Consider the following 21346-nt stretch of genomic DNA (forward strand, 5'->3'; position numbering starts at 1 on the left):
TACACGACCTTCTTCTGCCCGGTGAAACACCCAGCAAAATACCAAAGGGAGATCTCCATCCGAAGAAGCGTATTCTTACTGTGTTTTGCACAGCACGAGGGAGAGTGCACTACGAGCTGCTGATACAGATTGAAACGATTATTGCACATGTTTCTGTTGAGAGCTTCAAGGAGATCACAATTCACGGTGAAGAAACAACCTTCACTAGTGAATCGCCATAGTGTTGTTCATGAACAACGCGAAACTCCATGCTCCAGAAACGACACTTGAACATATGGGGCTTATGTGCTGTCTATACATGTTTGTGATTGTTTTCTTCATCTATTTCATCCCATCACCTTTCGTCCTCATCTTCGAAATTAGCCAAGAAGGCAGAAAAACGAAGTAAAATAAATCAACTCATTCATACGTGAACAACTTTCGGATGGGAGGGTTTAACCCATCCACCCTATTCACCTGACCTTTCTCCCATTGAACTGCCACGATGTTTTGGTACTTGAAAGATCATTTGAGAGGAAATTCCACTTAAGCACTTTAAAAAGTAGTTCTTCATAGGAGGCATAAATGACCTTGTGGAAAGTTGACAGATTGTACTGGACATTATATGCTGAAATAAATACTATACTTGGTTGAGACAAGCACTCCTTCACAGCTCTCTAAAGAAACGAAAGGACTCTTCTCGGAACATGGTATATACATCTAAATTTAATTAAATTAGGCACACACAGGAGATGTACTAAGTAGAACTGTTAGGGAAAAATGCAGGCTCGACCAGGACTCGAACCCGGGACTCTGGCGTTCCGTGCCATTGCTCTACCACTGAGCTACCGAGCCGGCCTGGCTTTGCCTGATCTTTCGCTTCCCCTGTTTTACCTGGGTGGAATCGTCTCTGCCAGTGCAGAGTGCCAGTGCCAGTGTCAATACAGAGACGATTCCCCACCCAGGTAATTTTGATTGATTGATTGATTTAGTTTATTTTACTTGGCGTTTTGTGCCTCTAGGCTAATTTGCGAAGATGGGGATGAGTGATGAAATGATGAAATTGATGACTGGACATTCACAAACAACCAAGCCCGACCGGGATTCGAACCCATGACCCTTGGCGTCGCAGCGCGATGTGCTAACCACTCGGCCACAGGGTCGGGCCCCACCCAGGTAAAACAGGGGAAGCGAAAGATCAGGCGAAGCCAGGCCGGCTCGGTAGCTCAGTGGTAGAGCAATGGCACGGAACGCCAGAGTCCAGGGTTCGGGTTCGGGTCCTGGCCGAGCCTGCATTTTTCGCTAACAGTTCTATCTAAATTTAAGTGTACACAAAATACGTCATGGCAGTGACAGTTCAGTAGCAATTTATTCAAAAGGATTTATAAGCACTTTGATATCTAAATTCTTTTCGGATACGTAGTTCTCGATTTGAAAAGCCTCGCCTTCTCCAATGAGCTTGCAGAGATGGACGATGAGCGTCCGCAACTGGTTGTCGCGCTTCAAGAGCTTCATCACATGCGACAGGTTCACCGTGTGGCACCGCACCAGGCAGAGCTCCAGAAGGTTCTCCCACGGGTTCTTGGACGTGACGTGGTCCAGGATGTGCGGATGGATCTCGATGTCGAGCAGCTGGATGTACGTCAACATGCGTGAACCAAGGAGCACGTCCCAGGACCCGGGTGCCAGCCCAGTGTTGCAGACGCGGCCCACCTTCAGGCTTCTCAAGTTGTGGAGCTCCGATGAGGGCAGCACGACCGGTTCCTGGACCGTGAGGTCTCCGATGGCCAACTCTAGGTACACGACGTTGGGGCACAGGCATACTATGAGATCCAAATCTAGAGTCTGGAAGACGCTCAGCTCCAGGGCTAGCAGGGTCCTCCCATGCTTTCGCAGGAGCATGTAAAGATCCCTCTCCTTCCCCGGACCTCCCATGAGGTACAACCCTTCGATGCATGTTAGATCCAGGAGCGGTTCCAGAACACGAAACTTCTGCTCGATCCTGTCGAAGTCGTACCTAAGCAAGATTATCCTTATCTTAGGACAGAGCCTCACCGCGATTTTGACCGCCAGCAAGAGGTCGTCCTCGCTCCTCAAGACAGAACTTTGATCGCTCTCTTCCCCGAGAACGCAGTTCACGTAGTCCATATTCCGAAGCTCGTACGTGCATATTATATTGCTTTCATCGAGGTCCGCGTCCTTGTGGAGAAGGTACAGAGCCTCCAATTGGTTCCTGCAGCGCAGGATGCGTATTCTTGGACACAGACTGAGGATCAGCATGGCGTCCGTGACGTGCACGTCAACGTTCAGTAGATACAGCTCGACAGGCCGCTCGCTCGCTGGCTCCGCTGCCCTCAGCTTCGGCAGCAGGCTATACGGCGCATGCGCGAGGATCCTCTCGGCAAACGGAGAGCAACAGAACGTCACGTTCGACGGAAGAACGGAGCGCCGTAGCTCGGCATTGTACACAATGAAACCGTACTGGTATTTCTCGACGGTGACTTGCAAGACTGAAGAGACCTGTAGTAGAGGCTTGAAGAAGTCCATCTTGTACGAGCTGTTCCACGTGACGATCACCAGTTGCTTCAACCTTCTGCATCTCAACGCCAACAACCCCAGGTCTTCGTGCTTGAAGAAGACCGTGGCTCGCTTCACGAGCGGGGTGAACAGTATCCTGTAGTTGATGGCGTATATGAGGACCGGGTCGCCTATCCTTATGTATCGGACGATCTGCGCCTCCATGAGGTCGGACACAATCTCTGAGGGCAGATGGTCCAGAGGCCACTCGGTGTCAGCCTCCGACACATCCGGTACGGAGATCTTGGAGAGGGCGTGGAGCGTGGGTTCGAGGCAGGAACTGTAGAGAGAGGCAGGAGTGGTCCTCCTCGTCCTGGGCATCGCACGAGTCTGAAATAAGCGCTCATTTTATAGTAGTTGGAAGAATAAATTTCCAACATTGCTTTTGCTTGCGTTCCAGAATGTTACCTTCCGGTAAACTGACTTGTCATATTAATTGATTGATTTGAAATTTTGGGGAGCTTCGGCGCGTACAACCATTTTGCACCCTTCTACGTACACGGGGGAAAATGCCCAAATCTGAAATCCTTACCTAAAAATTTAAAAAAAGGATGAGAAGAGTTAAAAATTCAAGTTGTAAAGGAACCTGTACAAGACAAACAACACATTACAAAAGGTAAGGATGGTGTAAAAACTTCCTCAGGAACAATGTAAAAGGCCCGCGCTTTTCAAAAACCTAAAAAAACACATTTGAATGATAAAAATATGTATGATAAATCATTGGGAAGGTCTGAGGAAATTAAAATTGGCACTTCTTTCAAAATACTTCGAGTGGGTTAAGTGGTCTTGTCACAAGATCATCGTCTAATGTTCCGGTTCGAGTTCCGGTGTGAGAATGGATGTTCCTTCGTGAGTAATTTCATCTCTTTTATCCCCAGGGGTGTCGGTTTCGAATTCCTGCCTGTGCATGGGTATTATTTGTGAGTGTCCTTCAATTTCGTCACATCATAACTGATCATCATGGTCGCGATTAGCCACAAGTGGTAGAAAGAGACTGTAAATAACGAATAACAAAATCAAATCTATTTTATCCACCCATCATTCATTCTCATCTTTACAACAGCCTAAAGAGACAGAAAAGTGGTGATAAGAAGAATATATACGAGGGCTAGTCAAAAGAGAGTGAGAATGTTTGTTTTTTTATCACACAGTGAACATGCAGCGGTGAAACAAACTTGCACGAGAAGAACGTGCCTCGTGGAATCGGCAGATAAAATTCCAAGCGCTTATGCGCATACGTCTGGCAACAATGCGCAAACAAAACACGAATAGTCAGAAGTCGCATACGGAAAATGGAGTCTGTTCGTGAGGAGCAGCATGCTGCTTTGAAATTTTGCTTCCGTCTGCAGAAATCTGCCACGGAAGCATACGAAATGTTGCAGCAGGCTTACGGCGAAGATGTCCTTACACAATCAACCGCATTTCGGTGGTTCAAACAGTATAAGGAGGGCCGTGTTTCGACCACAAAGCAGGGCGGTCCGGGCGCTCCGGCCACCGCAGTGAACGAGATCATGGTCCACACAGCTGCCGTCAATGTTCGGGAAGATCGCCGAATAACAATAGATGAACTGGCGGACGTGTTACACATTTGCCATGGTAGTACGTTCACCATTCTGCACGATCGCTTGCACATGAGACGCATATGTGCAAGATGGGTGGCAAGATTGCTAACGCCTGGACAGAAGCAGGTGAGAGTGGAGGTGTGTCGGGAGCTTCAGCGTCTGGTAGCGGAACATGGCGAGGCCTACCTGAATTCCATCATAACTGGTGACGAGAGTTGGTTTCACGACTACAATCCCGGAAGCAGACAGGTGAGCACAGTCTGGAAATCACCCAGTTCTCCGACGCCAAAGAAAGCCAAAGCTGTTCCGTCGGCGAATTAGGTAATCGTGATTTCCGTCTTCGACTACCGTGGAATGGTCTACCAACATGAAGTGCCCCCGCATACCACAGTTACTGGGCAGTATTACGTGACAGTTTTAAAGAACCTGGCTGAACATATTGCTACGTCCCGTAGCGATGCACTTCACAAGTACACTTACCTTGTAAGCTCAGCAGAACATGATATGGACATTTCCGGGTTCGGCCTAAGTTACTATGTTCCTTCCCCTTTGATCCACTGGTGAAGTTTCGTGACGGTCTCGTGGATGTTCTCGTATTCCTGCTCTGAACTAAGTATAACGACTTTAAATAAAGAAAACCGCAGTCTATTCTAATCTGGCTTTATTAGAATATTAAACACACTCGTATACTACGTAATACAACCTAAAACAGACAATTCCGACCGTTATCCGTGCGAGATACGTACGTGAAAATGCCCGCGATGCGAAGCAGCTCTTGCTTCGCGAGATCTCACCGAAAAACTGTTGGGCGATCTCTGGGAGACGGTTACACCTTTCCACTGCTACAGTGGCACCAGACAAAACCACTTTTATATTACCAGAAATTGGATATGTTTGAACAGTAAAATATTAGAAGTATACATTCATCTGGGACAGTGAAATTTTATATGCCGTGGCAACAATGCAAGCAGGAACGCGTGATCTTCTACTCGACAAAAGAATTTAAACAAATCAACAATGCAATTTGAAATAATGCGGAATAGAATAGCGTCTGCCAAAAACATGAACTACAAATGAATATAAGGAATTTAACTTGGAAATTAATAACCTCGGCTTCAATTCACTGATCAAAATTGAACTTATAACACTCCTTAGAACATTTGAAGGCAAATCAAATGATTAATGCTGAATCTATGTAAATTGCTTAAATTTGCCGCTATTCATACTTGTCACATATATCAGTGTATAATGTTAACGATTATAAAGGCGGCCATGTTGGAAAATTGGCTGAAAGCATTAATATAATATTTATGAATATATACGTGCAACCATAATAAGCATGAGATAATAATATAAGATATAATAATAATAATATAAAACCACGATGTAATGGCCAACTCGGAGTTATAACAATATCCGTCGAAAACGCCCTCAGCTGCATCCATCTGGTTGGCGCATACACCAGGATAATGCACGCCCTCACGTTTCCAACGTCCTTGCGCAATATCTGGCTCGACAAAACATTGAATGTGTCCTGCACCCCCCGTACAGGCCGGATCTTGCTCCGTGTGACCTTTTTTTTGTTCTCTCGTCTGAAATCGGAGCTGTGGGGCAAGCGTTTCGACTCATCAAAGGCCGTTCTGAAGAAGGCGGAGGCGGTTCTGAAGACGATGTCAAAAGACTGGTTCCAGCACGTCTTCCAGGACTGGCAGACACGTTGGCCCAAGTGTATACAACTCGATGGGGACTACGTCGAAATAGACCATATCAACCTGGACCCTGCTTAATGTATTTTGTAAGTAAAATATTCATTGTCATTATTTTTTGACTAGCCTTCATGTGTGTGTGTGTGTGTGTGTGTGTATGTGTATATATATATATATATATATATATATATATATATATATATATATATATATATATATATATATATATATATATATATATATACACACACTTTCAGAATAGCTCGCAGATAAATTCATTCAAGAAATATTTTCAGAAACTTAACAATTTAAACTTTCTGCTCATTTGGGTAGATATTACAGGATCTCAGATTGATTGATTTGTTGTTTTTCGTCCTCTGTATGCACAGTAAGGCTAATCTGGACTGGACCTACAGTTTAAAGTGGAATCCGAACCGCTATGCACCTCCACCGGTATTGAACCCGGGACTCCTTCATTGAAAGCGACGACGCTACCTACAGGATCTCAGAGTATCATGTAAATAAAAACAAAAGGGCAGTGATTGCAAAATAGCCTAACAGATATTCGTATGTGTTCTCATCAAGAATTCACCCGAGAACATTTTTGATTGCAGGTCAATAAGATTTATCACTAACCTGTCGGAAGGCCCCGTTGTGGATGAACGGAAACCACTTTCGAGGCACCCTGTCAGTTCTTGCTCCACCCACAGCGGCGAGTACATGAAGATCTATGTGCTAAGGATTTTTCAATTCCGTCATCTCGAGTAGGATTGTTGCTTGGCAACAATACAATCGCCTTAATAATTAAACTACTTGAACAACAACAGATAGAGGATGGACACAGTTATCTACAAAATTACTGTAGTTCGACTGACGTGGGCGATGTGTGGAATTGGAAATAGCTTTACAAATTTCACGGAATGATTTCTATCCTTTAGGGGATTTAATATCTAGATTTTTTAACGAACATCGGTAAAGGGGTGAAACTAGAAAACTAATCTCCTTACGTGACATATATATGTTGAAAGTCCTATGACGGAATACTTATGGGTCATTGCAAAATAACAATGCTTATGGAGAAAGAGAGAACTAATGATAGAAGCGATAGTAAGGGGGAAAGTATAAACGACAGGGTGATAGGAAAAGAATCACAACAGAGAGAGAATGAAAGAAGGAATCGAGAGAGAGAATGAAATAAGAATAGAGAGGAATAAAAGCGGTAGAGACGGAAAGATTCAGCAGAGCTAGGGAAAGAAAGATAAGAAAGAAAAGTAGTTGGAGCAAGTGAGAGGAAAGGAGAAAACAAGACACAACAAGGAACAGCAAATGTAGTTAAAGCAACAACTAACAAGGAAAGGAGGACGCAAGAAGGAACAGATTCTAAGACTAAGAAAGGAATTGAAATTCCCAAGAATAATACAGAAAAAGGAATCTCCGTGGCGGTCTGGTTAGCAAAGTGTGCTACGACGCCAGGAGTCCCGGGTTCGAATCCAAGTCTAAGCATTGGCGTTGTTTGTGAGTATCCCTTCCTCAATTTCATCATATCATCACTCATTCTTATCTTCGTGATTTTCTAAAAGTGGCAGAAAGGCGAAGTAAAATAAACCAAACCAATCAATCAATAGATAATCATATTTTCTTATTCTGGAAGGGTGCTAAACAATCATGCCCATGAATATAGAAAATACGCGAAACATTGAGAGGAGGGTGAAGTAAGCGTAGCCTACTAGTTAAGGACGTGGGCAGAGTAGGGCTGTGGGAATTCAATCCCCCAAAATATCTTCGACACAGTAGTACTAAAAATAAAGGAAATTATTTGTCACTGGCTACGAGAAATCGAGGCTGTTTACCCACTGTACCCCCTCAAAAATTATGTCAATTTTTTTAATCGACAGATTTCAATGTTTTACGTAATGTAAAAGTGGTTCTAGAGTTAGTAAAGCACAAATAACGGAGATATTTGATCCCAAAGAATGGCCCATGTAAGTTAAAATATGCACGGAGTACTTTCGTCACTTTTTGTTAGTAAAAACTGTTTGTATGTACACTAAAGTAGCGAAAGAACACGCCGAAAATGACTATCAGTACCAATCCTAACATAACTACGTAAAATTATAGCTGCTGTTGTGGAAAGTCGTTTTGGGTGCTATATTCGTAACAATCCCTAAGATTGTATGTTTATTTTATTAAGTCTCTCTGAACGCTTCATGTTGACCAGGGCATTCACTTGTTTTTCTCAGCTGTCTCAAGCCTCTTAGGCATGTTTACAATGCATTGTGTTGTGCCATGCAAACCTCCTGAGCATTCAGGAACAGGTAACACTTCTGGTTATGGTGTCAGCGGTTTGCATGGTAGCAATTATAATAAACACGATTCGGCGATTCGGCATCGAGGAAGAGCTCGATGGCCAGGGAATATAGAGGTGAGACAAGCTGGGAGGTGACTGGACTTTGGGAATTGAGTTGGTAGAGAGAGGTGGTCAGCAAGGCAGGAGGTCGGTAGTGGAAGCACGCTTTGGTCAGCATAAGAGAGAAGCTTACAGAGGACTTCGCTATTTTCATTCAGCTAAGAGACTTCAGTTAGACAGGTAATTATCTTACACCCAGCCATGATACAGGTTCAACGGTTCACAAAATCCAACGAGTGACCATTGTCTTTTCAGTAGTTTAATTCCTTTGTGTAATTTGTACCTTTCGCATGCCAAGCAATAACTCGTCATGTCAATGACGAGTGGTCTCATCAAGAGGATGAATGATGAGTAGTTTACATCACCCCATCAGTTAACTGGTTCAGATCCCTTCATTCTATAGAATGACACGTATTCACTTGCGCTAAGCCTTCGGGTTGTTCTACTTCACAGTAAAGTAACATGCTAAGGTAACAGACGTACTTTACATCACAATAACACATTTCCGAGAGTTAACATCAACTGAAAACGTTCATAAACAACAAAATATTCATAAACCATGCAAGATATTTAACTTTCTCTAGGGGGTACAGAGGGTCAAAGGTACCGAGAAATCCAATCCTTCCTCCGCTTCTACTTTCTGTAAAAAGAAGTGAATTAGACCACTCCTACTTTGCAGCTGATAGACATACAGTGTACAGCTTTTTTACACATGACCAAGAAAAGTGTCAACGACTTCCAGTTTTTTTGTACAGCCTTCGTGTCATAAGCTTAATACATCTGACCTTGAGATAATTGAGCAGAGAGTCGGAAAGAAGTCTTCCTCTGCGCTTCGCAGAATATAAACGCCGCCTTCACCACTCTTCCATTCCTTCCACATCTGTGTTGTGTATTTGGTACACATGCAGATCTCACACAAGGTGTCGAATACATTAAAAATGATATGCAGGCATAATTCAACATTATTTAATTGACCACAAATTACCATTCAACAAACTATAATGAACTCCATTTAAACAAGACAAAACACAATCTGTTTTTACCAACATCTTGACAACTTCAAAGGTCTTATAAACCATACAGACTATTTACGTAATAAGCGTCACACATACGACAATCTGAACTCTTGATTTGTTACAAAATACAATCTTCATTCAATCGTCAAGGGAAAAATGCTCGTATTGTACAGATGAACTTAGTGGTAAAAGGGTATACTCCCTGCACAGTGCAACATACTGTGACGGGGATCACAAACTCGGTCATTTGGAAGAGTGATGCGACGAGCATCACGCTCCGGCTGCATGTACCCCATCCTCCATGATACCAATTTACTACAGGTTAAAAAAAATCACAGTTTAGATCGCCCACCCTGAGAATCGAACTCAGCTTTCTCGTGCGGCAATCAGACGCTCTACAAACTGAACCACAGAAGATGATGTATATTACACAAAGTAAAACCACATTTTTTTTTTAGTTTTGAGATTTTTTTGTTTTAAGTCAACTTAATGCACAGGTAGGCTAATCGGGACTCCACCTACACGCAAATACAGCAAAGGATAATCATCGTTCTCACACATCCGAACCACCAGGTATCGACGACGTTACCACTGCGCCATCGGGAAGGCACTTGTAAAACATCAGGAAGCAAGAGTGCGAAAAATCATTTCAGGGGCGAACGTAGGCACAAAATTTATTACGTCCCTGTAATAATGACATGTTGATGTAGGTATACGTATACGTTCTACAAAAATAGTTCAGAGCATAAAGAATAGGTATGGTTCATTTCGATCTCTACGCAATATGTGCGTAAGAAAACAAAAGGAAAATAAATTTCAGTTGATATCTACGTGATTGAGGCATGATTTTCGATTATAAATTGTTATATATATATATATATATATATATATATATATATATATATATATATATATATATATATATATATATATATATATATATATATATATATATATATACAGGGTGTCATTTTAATGGCGCCCACGGACCACAGATTCGTATAGAGGACATCAGAACAAGCAACTTTTCTCAGTAACATTTTTCTCCTTGGTGCATCATTTCGCCGCTACAGCCGTTCAAAAAAGACCGTTTGGCCGCCTGGATGCTGGCAACCCAACACAACATTTGATCGTATCTGTGATGTCATTTCCTGCGGCGAAACAGCGCACGACAGGGTTGCAAGGAACACACAAATTTTGTGAAAATTAACAAACTACCAACCACATGATTAAGTGTAAAACGATGAGAGAAACGAGTCCAGTACACCGAACATCATAGCCTATCAGCCAGAAGGCCAACAGTCATCTCAGGGGAAGGAGAAGTGAACCAACGATATGAGAAATGGTAAAAACGTATTCAAAATGAAGTGTCAATATCGGATTTTGTCTCAGCCTACATGTCAAATATCAACAACAATACATTTTATTGGACTTACAGCTTACATGTGGCTGTTTACGCCCAGCTACATGCCAAATATTTGCAAATCTCGTTGCAAGGTTGATATCTACAGGTTTGTGTCCAGATGCCTTGTGGTACTTTTGTGCTGATAACGGAAGTATCCGAGGTTCACGTTGTGACATTACGGTTAAAACACGTACAACCACAGTAACAATCTAATTATGAATCAGTAGCGAATATATTGTCCTGTTCACAGTTGCAAACTATTACATTACATGTGTATCCAGTGCACAGATAAACACAGTCGTCGGAGAGCTTGTATTACTACTACGTATATCTCTGTTTTTTCAACCATTTTTGTCACTTGCCTCATAATGCCCTGAATATACATTATATTAAAACTTTATATTAAAACTTGTGTGTTGCTTACCTTTGGAATTTTGAGTTCTTTCATTTCTATTTTGTCATCTGTTCAGTGTGTCACAGACAACTAGTATCAGAAGGACGAAGTGGATAGACTAAATTGTAGATGCCAACTTGGTAACTAGATTTCCAAACATTTGACATGTAAGCTGAGACAAAATTCGATATGACCACTTCCACTTGAATTCTGTTTTCTTTCTACCAGTTTTCGTGTTGTTTGTTTACTTCCTGTTAGGTTAAAGAACGTGTTTTCTCGTTTTCTTTTACGGTACATAATGTGGCTGATTGTAGCTACGTCATTTTTCACAGAATATGAGTGTTCCTGACAACCCTGGAACGCATCGCTTCAGGACGGGATATGACGTCACAATGCAATCAAATGTTGTGTGTGGTTGCCAGCAATCAGGCGGCAAAACGGGCTTTTTTGAACGACTGTAGCGCCGAAATGATGCACCAACGAGAAAAATGTTACTGAGAAATGTTGTTTGTTTTGATGTCCTCTATACGTTTCCTTGGCCATTAATGGCGCCCACGGACCACGGAAACGTATAGAGGACATCAAAACAAACAATTTTTCTCAGTAACATTTTTCTCGTTGGTGCGTAGTTTCGGCGCTACAGTCGTTCAAAAAAGCCCGTTTTGCCGCCTGATTGCTGGCAACCACACACAACATTTGATGGCATTTGTGACGTCATATCCCGTCGTGAAGCGATGCGTTGCAGGGTTGCCAGGAACACACATATTCTATGAAAAATGACAGCTACAATCGGCCACATTATGTACCGTAAAACAAAATGAGAAAACACGTTCTGTAACCTAACAGAAAGTAGACAAACGATACGAAAAATGGTAGATAGAAAATATAATTCAAGTGGAAGTGGTCATATCGAATTTTGTCTCAGCTTACACGTCAAATATTTGCAAATCTAGTTACTAAGTTGGCATCTACAATTTAGTCTATTCAATTCGTCCTTCTGATGCTAGTTGTCTGTGACACACTGAACAGATGACAAAATTGAAATGAAAAAACTCAAAATTGCAAAGGTATGCAACACATATAATGTACATTCAGGGCATTATGAGGCAAGTGGCAAAAATGGTTAAAAGATACAGGGATATAAGTAGTAGTAATACAAGCTCTCAGAGGACTGTGTTTATCTATGCACCGGATTCGCATGTAATAGTTTGCAACTGTGAACAGGGCAGTATATTCGCTACTGATTCATCTTTATTGCTACTGTGGCTGTACGTGTTTTAGTCGTAATGTAACAACGTCAACCTGGAATACTTCCGTTATCAGCACAAGAGTATCACAAGGCATCTAGACACAAACCTGTAGATATCAAATTTGAAACGAGATTTGCAAATATTTGACATGTAGCTGGGCGTAAACAGCCACATGTAAGCTGCAAGTCCAATAAAATTTATTGTTGTTGATATTTGACATGTAGGCTGAGACAAAATCCGATATTGACACTTCATTTTGAATACGTTTTTTACCATTTCTCATTTCGTTGGTTCAATTTCCCCTTCCCCTGAGATGACTGCTGATCTTAGGCTGGTAGGCTATGGTGTTCGGTCTACTGGACGCGATTCTCGCTTCGTTTTACAACTTATAATATGGCTGGTAGTTTGTCATTTTTCACAAAATTTGTGTGTTCCTTGCAACCCTCCCGTGCGCCGTTTCGCTGCAGGAAATTACGTCACAGATACGATCAAATGTTGTGTTGGGTTGCCAGCATCCAGGCGGCAAAACGGTCTTTTTTGAACGGCTGTAACGTCAAATCGACGCACCAAGGAGAAAAATGTTACTGAGAAAAGTTGTTTGTTTTGATGTCCTCTATACGAATCTGTGGTCCGTGGGCGCCATTAAAATGACACCCTGTATATATATATATATATATATATATATATATATATATATATATATATATATATATATATATATAATATTTATTGGTTGTGGACGAAATCCATGCACCAGTTAACAATTTTATCAATTGGTAATATATACATTCATGCACATAATATTTACTCACAATTATTCCTTTCGTAATAAATAGTTACCAAATTTCATTACACTTTTACAGAATTATATTCAACTTAAGATATTTTGTAAGAATATAGATTACCGAGGATGAAGGTGAAGTCAGTAAACAAGGCAGTGTCAGTGGCATTTGATGTCCACTCCTGTACAATTCCTGTAAAAATGGTTCTCTGTACGTTTCATAAAGTTCGCATTGAAATATAATGTTTCGGAGTTGCAGTATATTCATTGCACAAACAAACTGCTGAAGTCACTAAATTCTTCTTGTAAAGGTGAGCTGCGGCGATAGTGTGATTTAACCTGCAGCGCATTATAGTTGTGAGGGACATTATAAATTGTTCACTGCAGTATTTACATGATTTATCATCTATCGATTGTTGACAAACTACAATCTACTTTGCCATAGTTCCCAGCGTTGTTGTGCAACAAGGCATCTTTTAGCTTCTCTCTTCGTTTTCCTCTAACTTTCGAAATTATATTGAACAGAAACGTACGTATATACAATAAAAACGAACTTACCGCCGGCCACCATCATTCATGGTTAAGTATTTGTATGGAAGTAAGCCCTAACTTAATCTTTCCTTCCCAGTGCCGGTGCTTCCAGATTAAATTAACAACCAAACCACAATCTGCTCACACGTGGAACAGAACCAGGCACTCTTTGAATACAAAACACTAATCGTGTTACATGTATCTACGGTAGAACTTGGAGAAGTCATTTATTTTTAAATCAGTTAATCACGACGAAGAGATGAAGGCAATGTCGAACACTGTGTTTCAGAGAGGAGTAGTATGGGAAGCTAGATGACACCTACCACCCTCATAATTCTTAATTGACACATACAAAAGTATACTCCTCCCCCCAAAAAAGAAACTGTAAAACGCCTGATTCTTTATTTCCTCTTCACGCAAATACAGCAAAGGATAAACATCGTTCCAAAGGCAAAAATTAAACTATCCTCGCATATTGCTTTGTGATGAGGTTAAATAGGGGCGTACTTGGGACACCTCCTGTACGTGTGGCCAGTATGACGTAGTTTCTGCAATTCTTTCCTGGTGACACCAACACTCCATAACACACCCATTTCCTCCATGCTTTGGATGTTACGCGATAGCATTTATACCGGATACATGTAGAAAGATTTTTCAGTGTAATGAAAACTTGTGCATAGGCAAAGCTCCTCGTGTAACATTGCAGGATATCCTGCCGGCCAATGCTTCCATCAAGGCTGACCAATTATTGCATGTTGCCGCTACCGACCTGCGTGGTGCAGTGTTTAGCACACTGCGGTACGACGCCAGATCGAATCCCGTCCTGAACATTGGTGATCTTTGAAAGTGTCTCTTCATCAATTTCATCATATCATCACTCATCCTCATCGTCGCGAGACCAAAAATTGTGACAGAACTTGAATGCTGAGAATTTTGACTTCTGCTATTCAGTGAGGTATCCCGTAGGTACGTAGAGAGATAATTTTTTTACGTACATTGATTGCAATATAATTGATTTGCTTTCACTCATCTTATCTACCTTTGTACTCTCATTATGTTGACCAAAATGTTTAATACCAAGTCGCCACCCACACCTTTCAAACGCATAGCGCTCGCTATTGCTGGTTAATGAAGCGTACGCCACTGGATCACTGGGTAAGGGGAGAGTAAGAGAGAAAGCGACAGTTGATACGCACTTTTAGTCAAAAGAACATTATTTAACTAAAACACGAAATAATATGTTCACATGAAGACTCGCAGCATTCACGTGATGCCTCTCAGGGTATGGATCTCTGTTCGTTCGTTGGTCAAATAAAAATCAAAGTCAAGTTTACAGAAGCATGTTTGACTTCTTAACAAAATAAAAATGCTTAGGTGCGTAGTTCCATTGAAATTTCAAAGAAATAACGGCATATTACAAATCAGCTTGGCCACTCTTTTAAAACTCAAAGCCCGAACTAAAGACAAAACACAGTCGTAATTCCCACGGCAACAGCTCATACAAGGTACGTATATAAAGGTAAGTCACTATCCTGACATTATCAGTGATAGGTCTAAATATTACATACCAGAAGAATCACAAAATAAATAACAGAGATTAAGATTAATAACAATAAACATTTGTAGAATAAGAAAGGAAATTAACAACAATAAATATTGATCCTAGGGGAAAGGACGTGTCACGGTAACATTGTTAAGATATACCATCCTATCACTCTCCGGAGTAACTGAAGTAAACCAAGTAAATCTCTCAGTGCTGATGTCAATCTGCGAGATTTGAACCTTCGATCTCCCGATTCCGTCCAGTTCGCCCGAACATGTTCCGTACATTTCTGGGAGTTTCTCTACAACTCCGTACGTAGGTCCGAACCACTATGTTAATCTTTGTCGCTTTTCTACCTATTGTGTTAATCTAGAAGATGAGGATGAAAAGCGTATGAAATGGGACAAATACAATGATTCACTTGGGGTTCGAACCACCTGGGTCCTTTGGCTTTGTAGAGCGTTACGCTGACCACTCCTCCATCGAGATCGGCACGTTTCGGTTTCGTCTGGAGTCTCAAAATGCGTGATATACGCAATACTACAGGTACAATGTGTCACCGCACAAATGCTCACAGAGCACATAGATCATTAATAACATTTTTTCCGTTTGTAGTTCGTTTGGACGCTATGAACTTTCGAAAAGTAATATTGTATCCTGAATGTATGCAACCAGGCTACAATGCATATAATTTACCTATCGTTGGATATCCGTTATGCATATCTTGAACAAGTCGCATTTTAAAATTGTTACGGCTTGTTTACTTTCTGGTTATTATGGTCTATTTGCCTAATGTTTTTATTTGCGTTATTATGTAATCATAGATATTGAATTTATGTTTAATAATATTCATTACATTCAAGAACTAAATTTTACACTCTGTCCCGGGAATCTGTGGAGCAAGCTAACGTAAAAAAGCCTCTGCGCAAGAAGAACTCTCCCGTTATTCGCGTCATTGATTCACAAATTCCTGATACAGAGGGTAGCTTTCAAATGTTGCATGTTTCAGCAAAATAGTGCTATTGGCCAGTGAGATAGCGCCATTTACACCCTTTCAATTTGATTTCGGTAAGAATATTTTCTTTATATTTTACAATAGTTTTTTTATGACAAATACTTTCTCATTTGACGCAAATAGATAAAAACATAGATCATATTGGTGAAAAGCCTTTGTAGTGCTGACAATGGAGTTGTCTAGGATCCCAGGACATCTGCACCGGAATCTGAACCTATTTCCCATTTCCAGAGACTTCTAGAAATATCCAGAATAGAGCAACGAGACAAACCTATTGTTGGGACAGTATCCAAGCGCGATCACCTAGAATTAGACGGAATGAGATATACGCTATTACGGAGTGTGTTATACGCGTAGAGAGACAATTTTATATGATTTTTCCAGTGAGATTGTGGTAGTGTTGATGATCATATTGTGTGTTAATAGTGATAAATCTTCAATAAACCTTGGGTATGAGATTATGTTCAACTCAACTCAACTAAGATTTATTGGACTTACAGCTTTACAGGTGGCTGTTTATGCCCAGTATACATTATAAGAACATAAGATACATTTTTAATATAAATTTTACACACAAAGTTCATAAACGCTCTTAAATACAATTTTATATAACTACATTAACTCATTCAGTAACAAAAATATATTATAATTTTATATCAGCTTTTCTCAAAAAAGCAAGTATAACATATCCAATTCTAATATCTGGAGCATACAACATTGAAGTCATATTAATGGGAAAAGGAACATTAATTTTTGACAAAGTTTTATATAAGGTCTTTCTTTTCTCTAAGTGAATTGGACATTCTAAAATAATATGATGAGCATCACCCCTTAAATCACCACAGTCACAATTCGGAGATTGTAAAATGTGTATTTTAAATAAATGATGATATGTTCTCGCGTGACCACTTCTTAGTCTATTTATTAAAACAATTGCATTTCTTGAACCTTTACAATTATAAAACCAAGTTTTTTTCCTAGTGTAATCAACATAAGGACGATAACTTTCACCAACACTTTGTAATGAATTATTACACCATAAGTTCCATTCTTCAAAAATTTTCTTCTTAACCCTCGGCAAAAGATCTGTGTAATGCAATGGTAACTGGATTGTTTCATTCAATTGAGCAGCTTGTTTTGCATATCTGTCTGCTTGTTCATTTCCGTAAATATTAATGTGTGATTTTACCCACACATAATGAACTACTTTTCCATTGCTTATTAAGCTATTAGTTGCACGAATACAATTGATGACATATGGTGATATTTTAAATAAATTTTTATAACTAGATTGTATTGCTTGTAAAACACTTTGCGAATCAACTAGTATTAGAAATTTCTGTTCAGGAACTGTACCAATATAAATCAAAGCTTGATATACCGCATATATTTCTGCTGTAAATATGGATGCCTCCACTGGTAACCTAAACATTTTTGATATATTTCTTTCAGTATCATAAAGAGCTGCTCCTACTCCACTTTCAGTTTTAGACCCATCTGTATATATGTGATAAAAGTCTTCCCAAGATTCTCTAAACTCAGCTGAATGATTATATTTCGGGAAATATATATTTTGAATTGGTTGTGTGGGAAATTCTAACGAGTACACTGGCAATGTTCTTGCTATGAGTACTTGACTACATTCATGATGATATTTACCAAATAGTTGCACCCAAAGTGTAGCTGATTTATCATTGGTTATTCCTGAATCATGCAGCTCTGAAAGATTTAATAAAACATCATTGAAAGGATGCCATGGTGAATGTTGAATTTTAAATAACATTTTTATTGCGATTTACTTTATCCTCACAGAAACCGAACATTCTACTGACTCCATATATACCACTACATTAGGAGTACTGTTCATTAATCCCAAACATCTTTTTAGAATTTTTCGTTGCTGGACTTCTAGTGGAGAAAGTTTTGTTACTGGAAGACAACACAAGACCATTAATCCATAATCTAATACTGCTCGATAATAATTCTTATAAAACATAAGTATGCTGGTAGGATGTGCTCCGCATTTGGTATTCGCCATAGCTTTAAATAAATGAAATATTTTATCGGATCTATTTTTCATCATATTTATTTGATACTGCCATGATAATGAAGCATCGAAGTATACACCTAGATATTTTACTTGTGAAACAATTGGAATTTGTAATCTCCTAGGAATAATGTTGAAAATATTTTGAAGACCCTTATGCTTAAATACTACTATTTTGGACTTTTCTAAAGATATTGATAATTTTTTCTGGTTTAACCATTCACGAGATTATGTTTTCATTTTTATAGTCTCGTCCTGAGAAGAATTAGTGCATTTATAATTTTCAGGAGAGTCTCATAACCCTACCGCTCAATGAGATTAGGCAGATTACAATGACGTAGATATCTTGACTCAAAAAGGAACGTCACATTGGTTTTAAAATACCTAAAGGTTATAGTTTACCAAAGTATCGAACCAGAGCGAGCGTCTCGGATATTTGGTATCGTCTAGTCTCGATTTTACAGAGGTCTGCCTCGTTCTGACTCCAAGGGAATGGTCTCTTACTCGTCTCAATTGCTAAGGGGCGTTGCCAGAGGGTGGAGGGGCTTGTTGGTGCACTACCCCTAATTCACACAGAATGAAGAAAAATATTTCTAATTGAAATAACTTTAGCTACAAATACGAATTTCACTGCTTCTTCTCCCCCATTTTACGATTGCAACCTTACAAAACAATGACATTTTATTCATAACTAGATAACTATTCATTGGTGTAGAGTTTCATTTCTATTAACAAGGAATCTAATTACATTGGAATCTAGGACATGCTTCTTTCAATCGTTTAGGATGCTTTGGAATTCTGGTCCTAAATTAAAAATTAATATAATTACAGCAATAACTAGATCGGCATTTTCTCCGCAGAGGTCCTCAAAGGGGATGTTTGATGGAGGGAAATCTCTTCTCCTGAGTCCTTTGTTCCTGTTCCTCCTCCTTTGTTTTGCATCACTTTCGGGAGCCGATGGAACGTGTAATGCACTTCCAGCACAGACTAGAGCAGGAAAATCCGAAGGAAAAATGACTAAAAATCGATTTCCCATCAGGAATTGTGAATCATGACAGTTGAGTGAGCAGAGAGCGATCACGTGTTACGGCAGAGGGGGGGTTTGGGGTGCCCGGTGCAGCGTTCGGTGAAATTGTGAGGGCCCCTCCTACACCCTCACCCTTGACTTCCGTTCGGACAATCAGTCTGACCGTTCATACAGGAGAGCCTGAACTTTTTTGAAACAAAGATAAATTTTTCGTTAATTACATCCATACGGAGAATCTTGCTGCAAATTCACATAACCCCAGTTTCAATTTTGCTTGGATTTTGGTCACGGCCGTAAAACTAGCAATACGGAAATTTAAATTTGGAATCTGTATTTTCTCCGTTCGTTGATATTCAGTAGATTGATTGCGGTAACAAGGATGATTAGGCAAATTAAGGAATAAATGCAAAGGAATATCCATGGCCTAGGCGAAACTATTAACCTTTTTTCAAGTCAAGAAGAGAACGGAACGGAAGTTTCCAACTCTAGATTGAACAGGAGTTTCGACTCGAGACGGGACTGGTGTTTCAACTCGAGACTCAACGGACGTTTCAACTCGACACTCAACGGACGTTTCAACTCGAGACTCAACGAACGTTTCAACTCGAGACTCAACGAACGTTTCAACTCGACACTCAACGGACGTTTCAACTCGAGACTCAACGGACGTTTCAACTCGAGACTCAACGTACGTTTCAACTCGAGACTCAACGGGCCTTTCAACTTGAGACTCAACGGACGTTTCAACTCGAGACCAAACGGGCATTTCAACTCGAGATTAAACGGGCGTTTCAACTCGAGATTAATCGAGTGTTTCAACTAGAGATTAATCGAGCGTTACAACTGTCACAATACCGAGATGGAAGGTATAGATGCCCTACAAGCATGGTGAGTTTTCGGAACATGTTCTTGACAAATGAGTCAAAACTTTTTTCAGAATCTTTAATGCTATTTTGTGATTTTTTTCCTCAGTGCTGCAAGACCAGGCAGTCACGACGCTCCTGGCTCTCATCCCGGATAACGAAGGAAATGCGTAATGAGAGCTCGAGATAAAAATGCAAGGCCGTGTGCGAGAATCCCTCGTCCTCCGAAGATCGAGGGAGCAAGAAGGAAGATAGCGCAGCGGTGACAGGATGAGAAAGGGGAACAGCAAGACACGAAGATTTATCTCCAAGATGTTAGCATCTGTCACGACCCGTGCGCCGAAATTCATATCTGGATTTGGATTTTTCAGCAACTTGTCTTCAGCGACTTGGCGGCGACACGCTAAAGATTTCTCCAACAACTGACGCGCCAAGGTAAAAAAAATGGAAAGGGAGGATTTGTATGTTCAGAAGAGTACAGGGTAAAGTGTTGGAATTAAGGGTTGATCACACACACGCACATACTCACACGCGGTTACAGAGAGAGTAAAGGCATGGATAATAAAGGAGAAAAACAAGATGTGCCAGGATATTCTAAAGTATAATACGAAAAATCAAGGCTTGAAGTGATTCAGCAGAGAGTAAGATACGTGAGGTTGCAGGACAAAATTAAACGTGGCTAATTAAGATACTTCGGGCACAAGGAGTCAGTGAAGGCATTCACTGCAGGAGTGGGGAAGAAGATCCAAGTTCCAGGTGTAAGTAAAGAGTGAGTAGAGGGGAATATCCAATGATTGGAACATACAAAAAAAAACAGGAATGGTGTTACAGAAGAGGAAGATGAAGAGAAGTGAAGAGTGCGAGAAGAGATCAGAACTAGAAAATGATAGAGAAAAAGTGATGGAACAGCAGGGGAATATTGAAGAGAGAGGAGGAGAGTAATTTTCTGAATGATAGTGATAATGGTTCTTTATTAGCATGCAATATTAATTTGGCATTATCTAGTCTAGTGAGACTACTATTTACGTACACGTATTCTAACACTATGTTTCGAGAGAGCGCATCTTCTTCCGTCTTCAGGAGAAACGAAACCGGCCAAAAGAAAAGGTGCTCTTTCGAAACGTAGTGTTAGAATAGGTGTAACTAGTTGTCTGAGACTAGGTAAACAATGGATAGGTCCATGCTAAAAGGAGAGGAGTGCCGGGTCAGCAGGAAGATATACGTAGTGTTCAGAAGAGAGGAG

The 21346-nt window shown here is 40.5% G+C and overlaps 3 protein-coding genes and 1 non-coding gene across 4 annotated transcripts in view; 2 read left to right on the forward strand and 2 right to left on the reverse strand.

Moving 5' to 3' along the window:
* Window positions 1–763: 763 nt before the first annotated feature.
* Window positions 764–834, reverse strand: TRNAS-GGA (transfer RNA serine (anticodon GGA)). The gene has a single exon. It is a non-coding gene; the product is annotated as a tRNA-Ser (tRNA).
* A 513-nt stretch (window positions 835–1347) lies between these two features.
* On the reverse strand, window positions 1348–6600 carry LOC145989755 (uncharacterized). The gene is made up of 2 exons (XM_083125052.1): window positions 6461–6600; window positions 1348–2886 (listed from the first exon to the last, which is right to left on the reverse strand). Exon 2 carries the CDS (start codon window positions 2875–2877, stop codon window positions 1348–1350), a length of 1530 nt encoding a protein of 509 aa, XP_082981178.1. The 5' UTR covers window positions 2878–2886; window positions 6461–6600.
* LOC145986679 (protein GVQW3-like) lies at window positions 3849–4439 on the forward strand. Its single transcript, XM_083120982.1, has one exon. It carries the CDS (start codon window positions 3849–3851, stop codon window positions 4437–4439), a length of 591 nt encoding a protein of 196 aa, XP_082977108.1.
* Window positions 6601–14402: 7802 nt separating the features above from the next.
* The window catches only part of LOC146002924 (lachesin-like), a 397885-nt gene continuing 390941 nt past the window's right edge, over window positions 14403–21346 (forward strand). The window contains exon 1 of the mRNA XM_083141087.1: window positions 14403–14574. The gene's annotated coding sequence lies outside the window, so the exon portion shown is untranslated. The remainder of the gene's footprint in view (window positions 14575–21346) is intronic.

Source organism: Lepisma saccharinum, chromosome 1 (genome assembly GCF_977018435.1).
Source record: "Lepisma saccharinum chromosome 1, izLepSacc3.1, whole genome shotgun sequence".
In the NCBI taxonomy this organism is placed as follows: Eukaryota; Metazoa; Arthropoda; class Insecta; order Zygentoma; family Lepismatidae; genus Lepisma; species Lepisma saccharinum.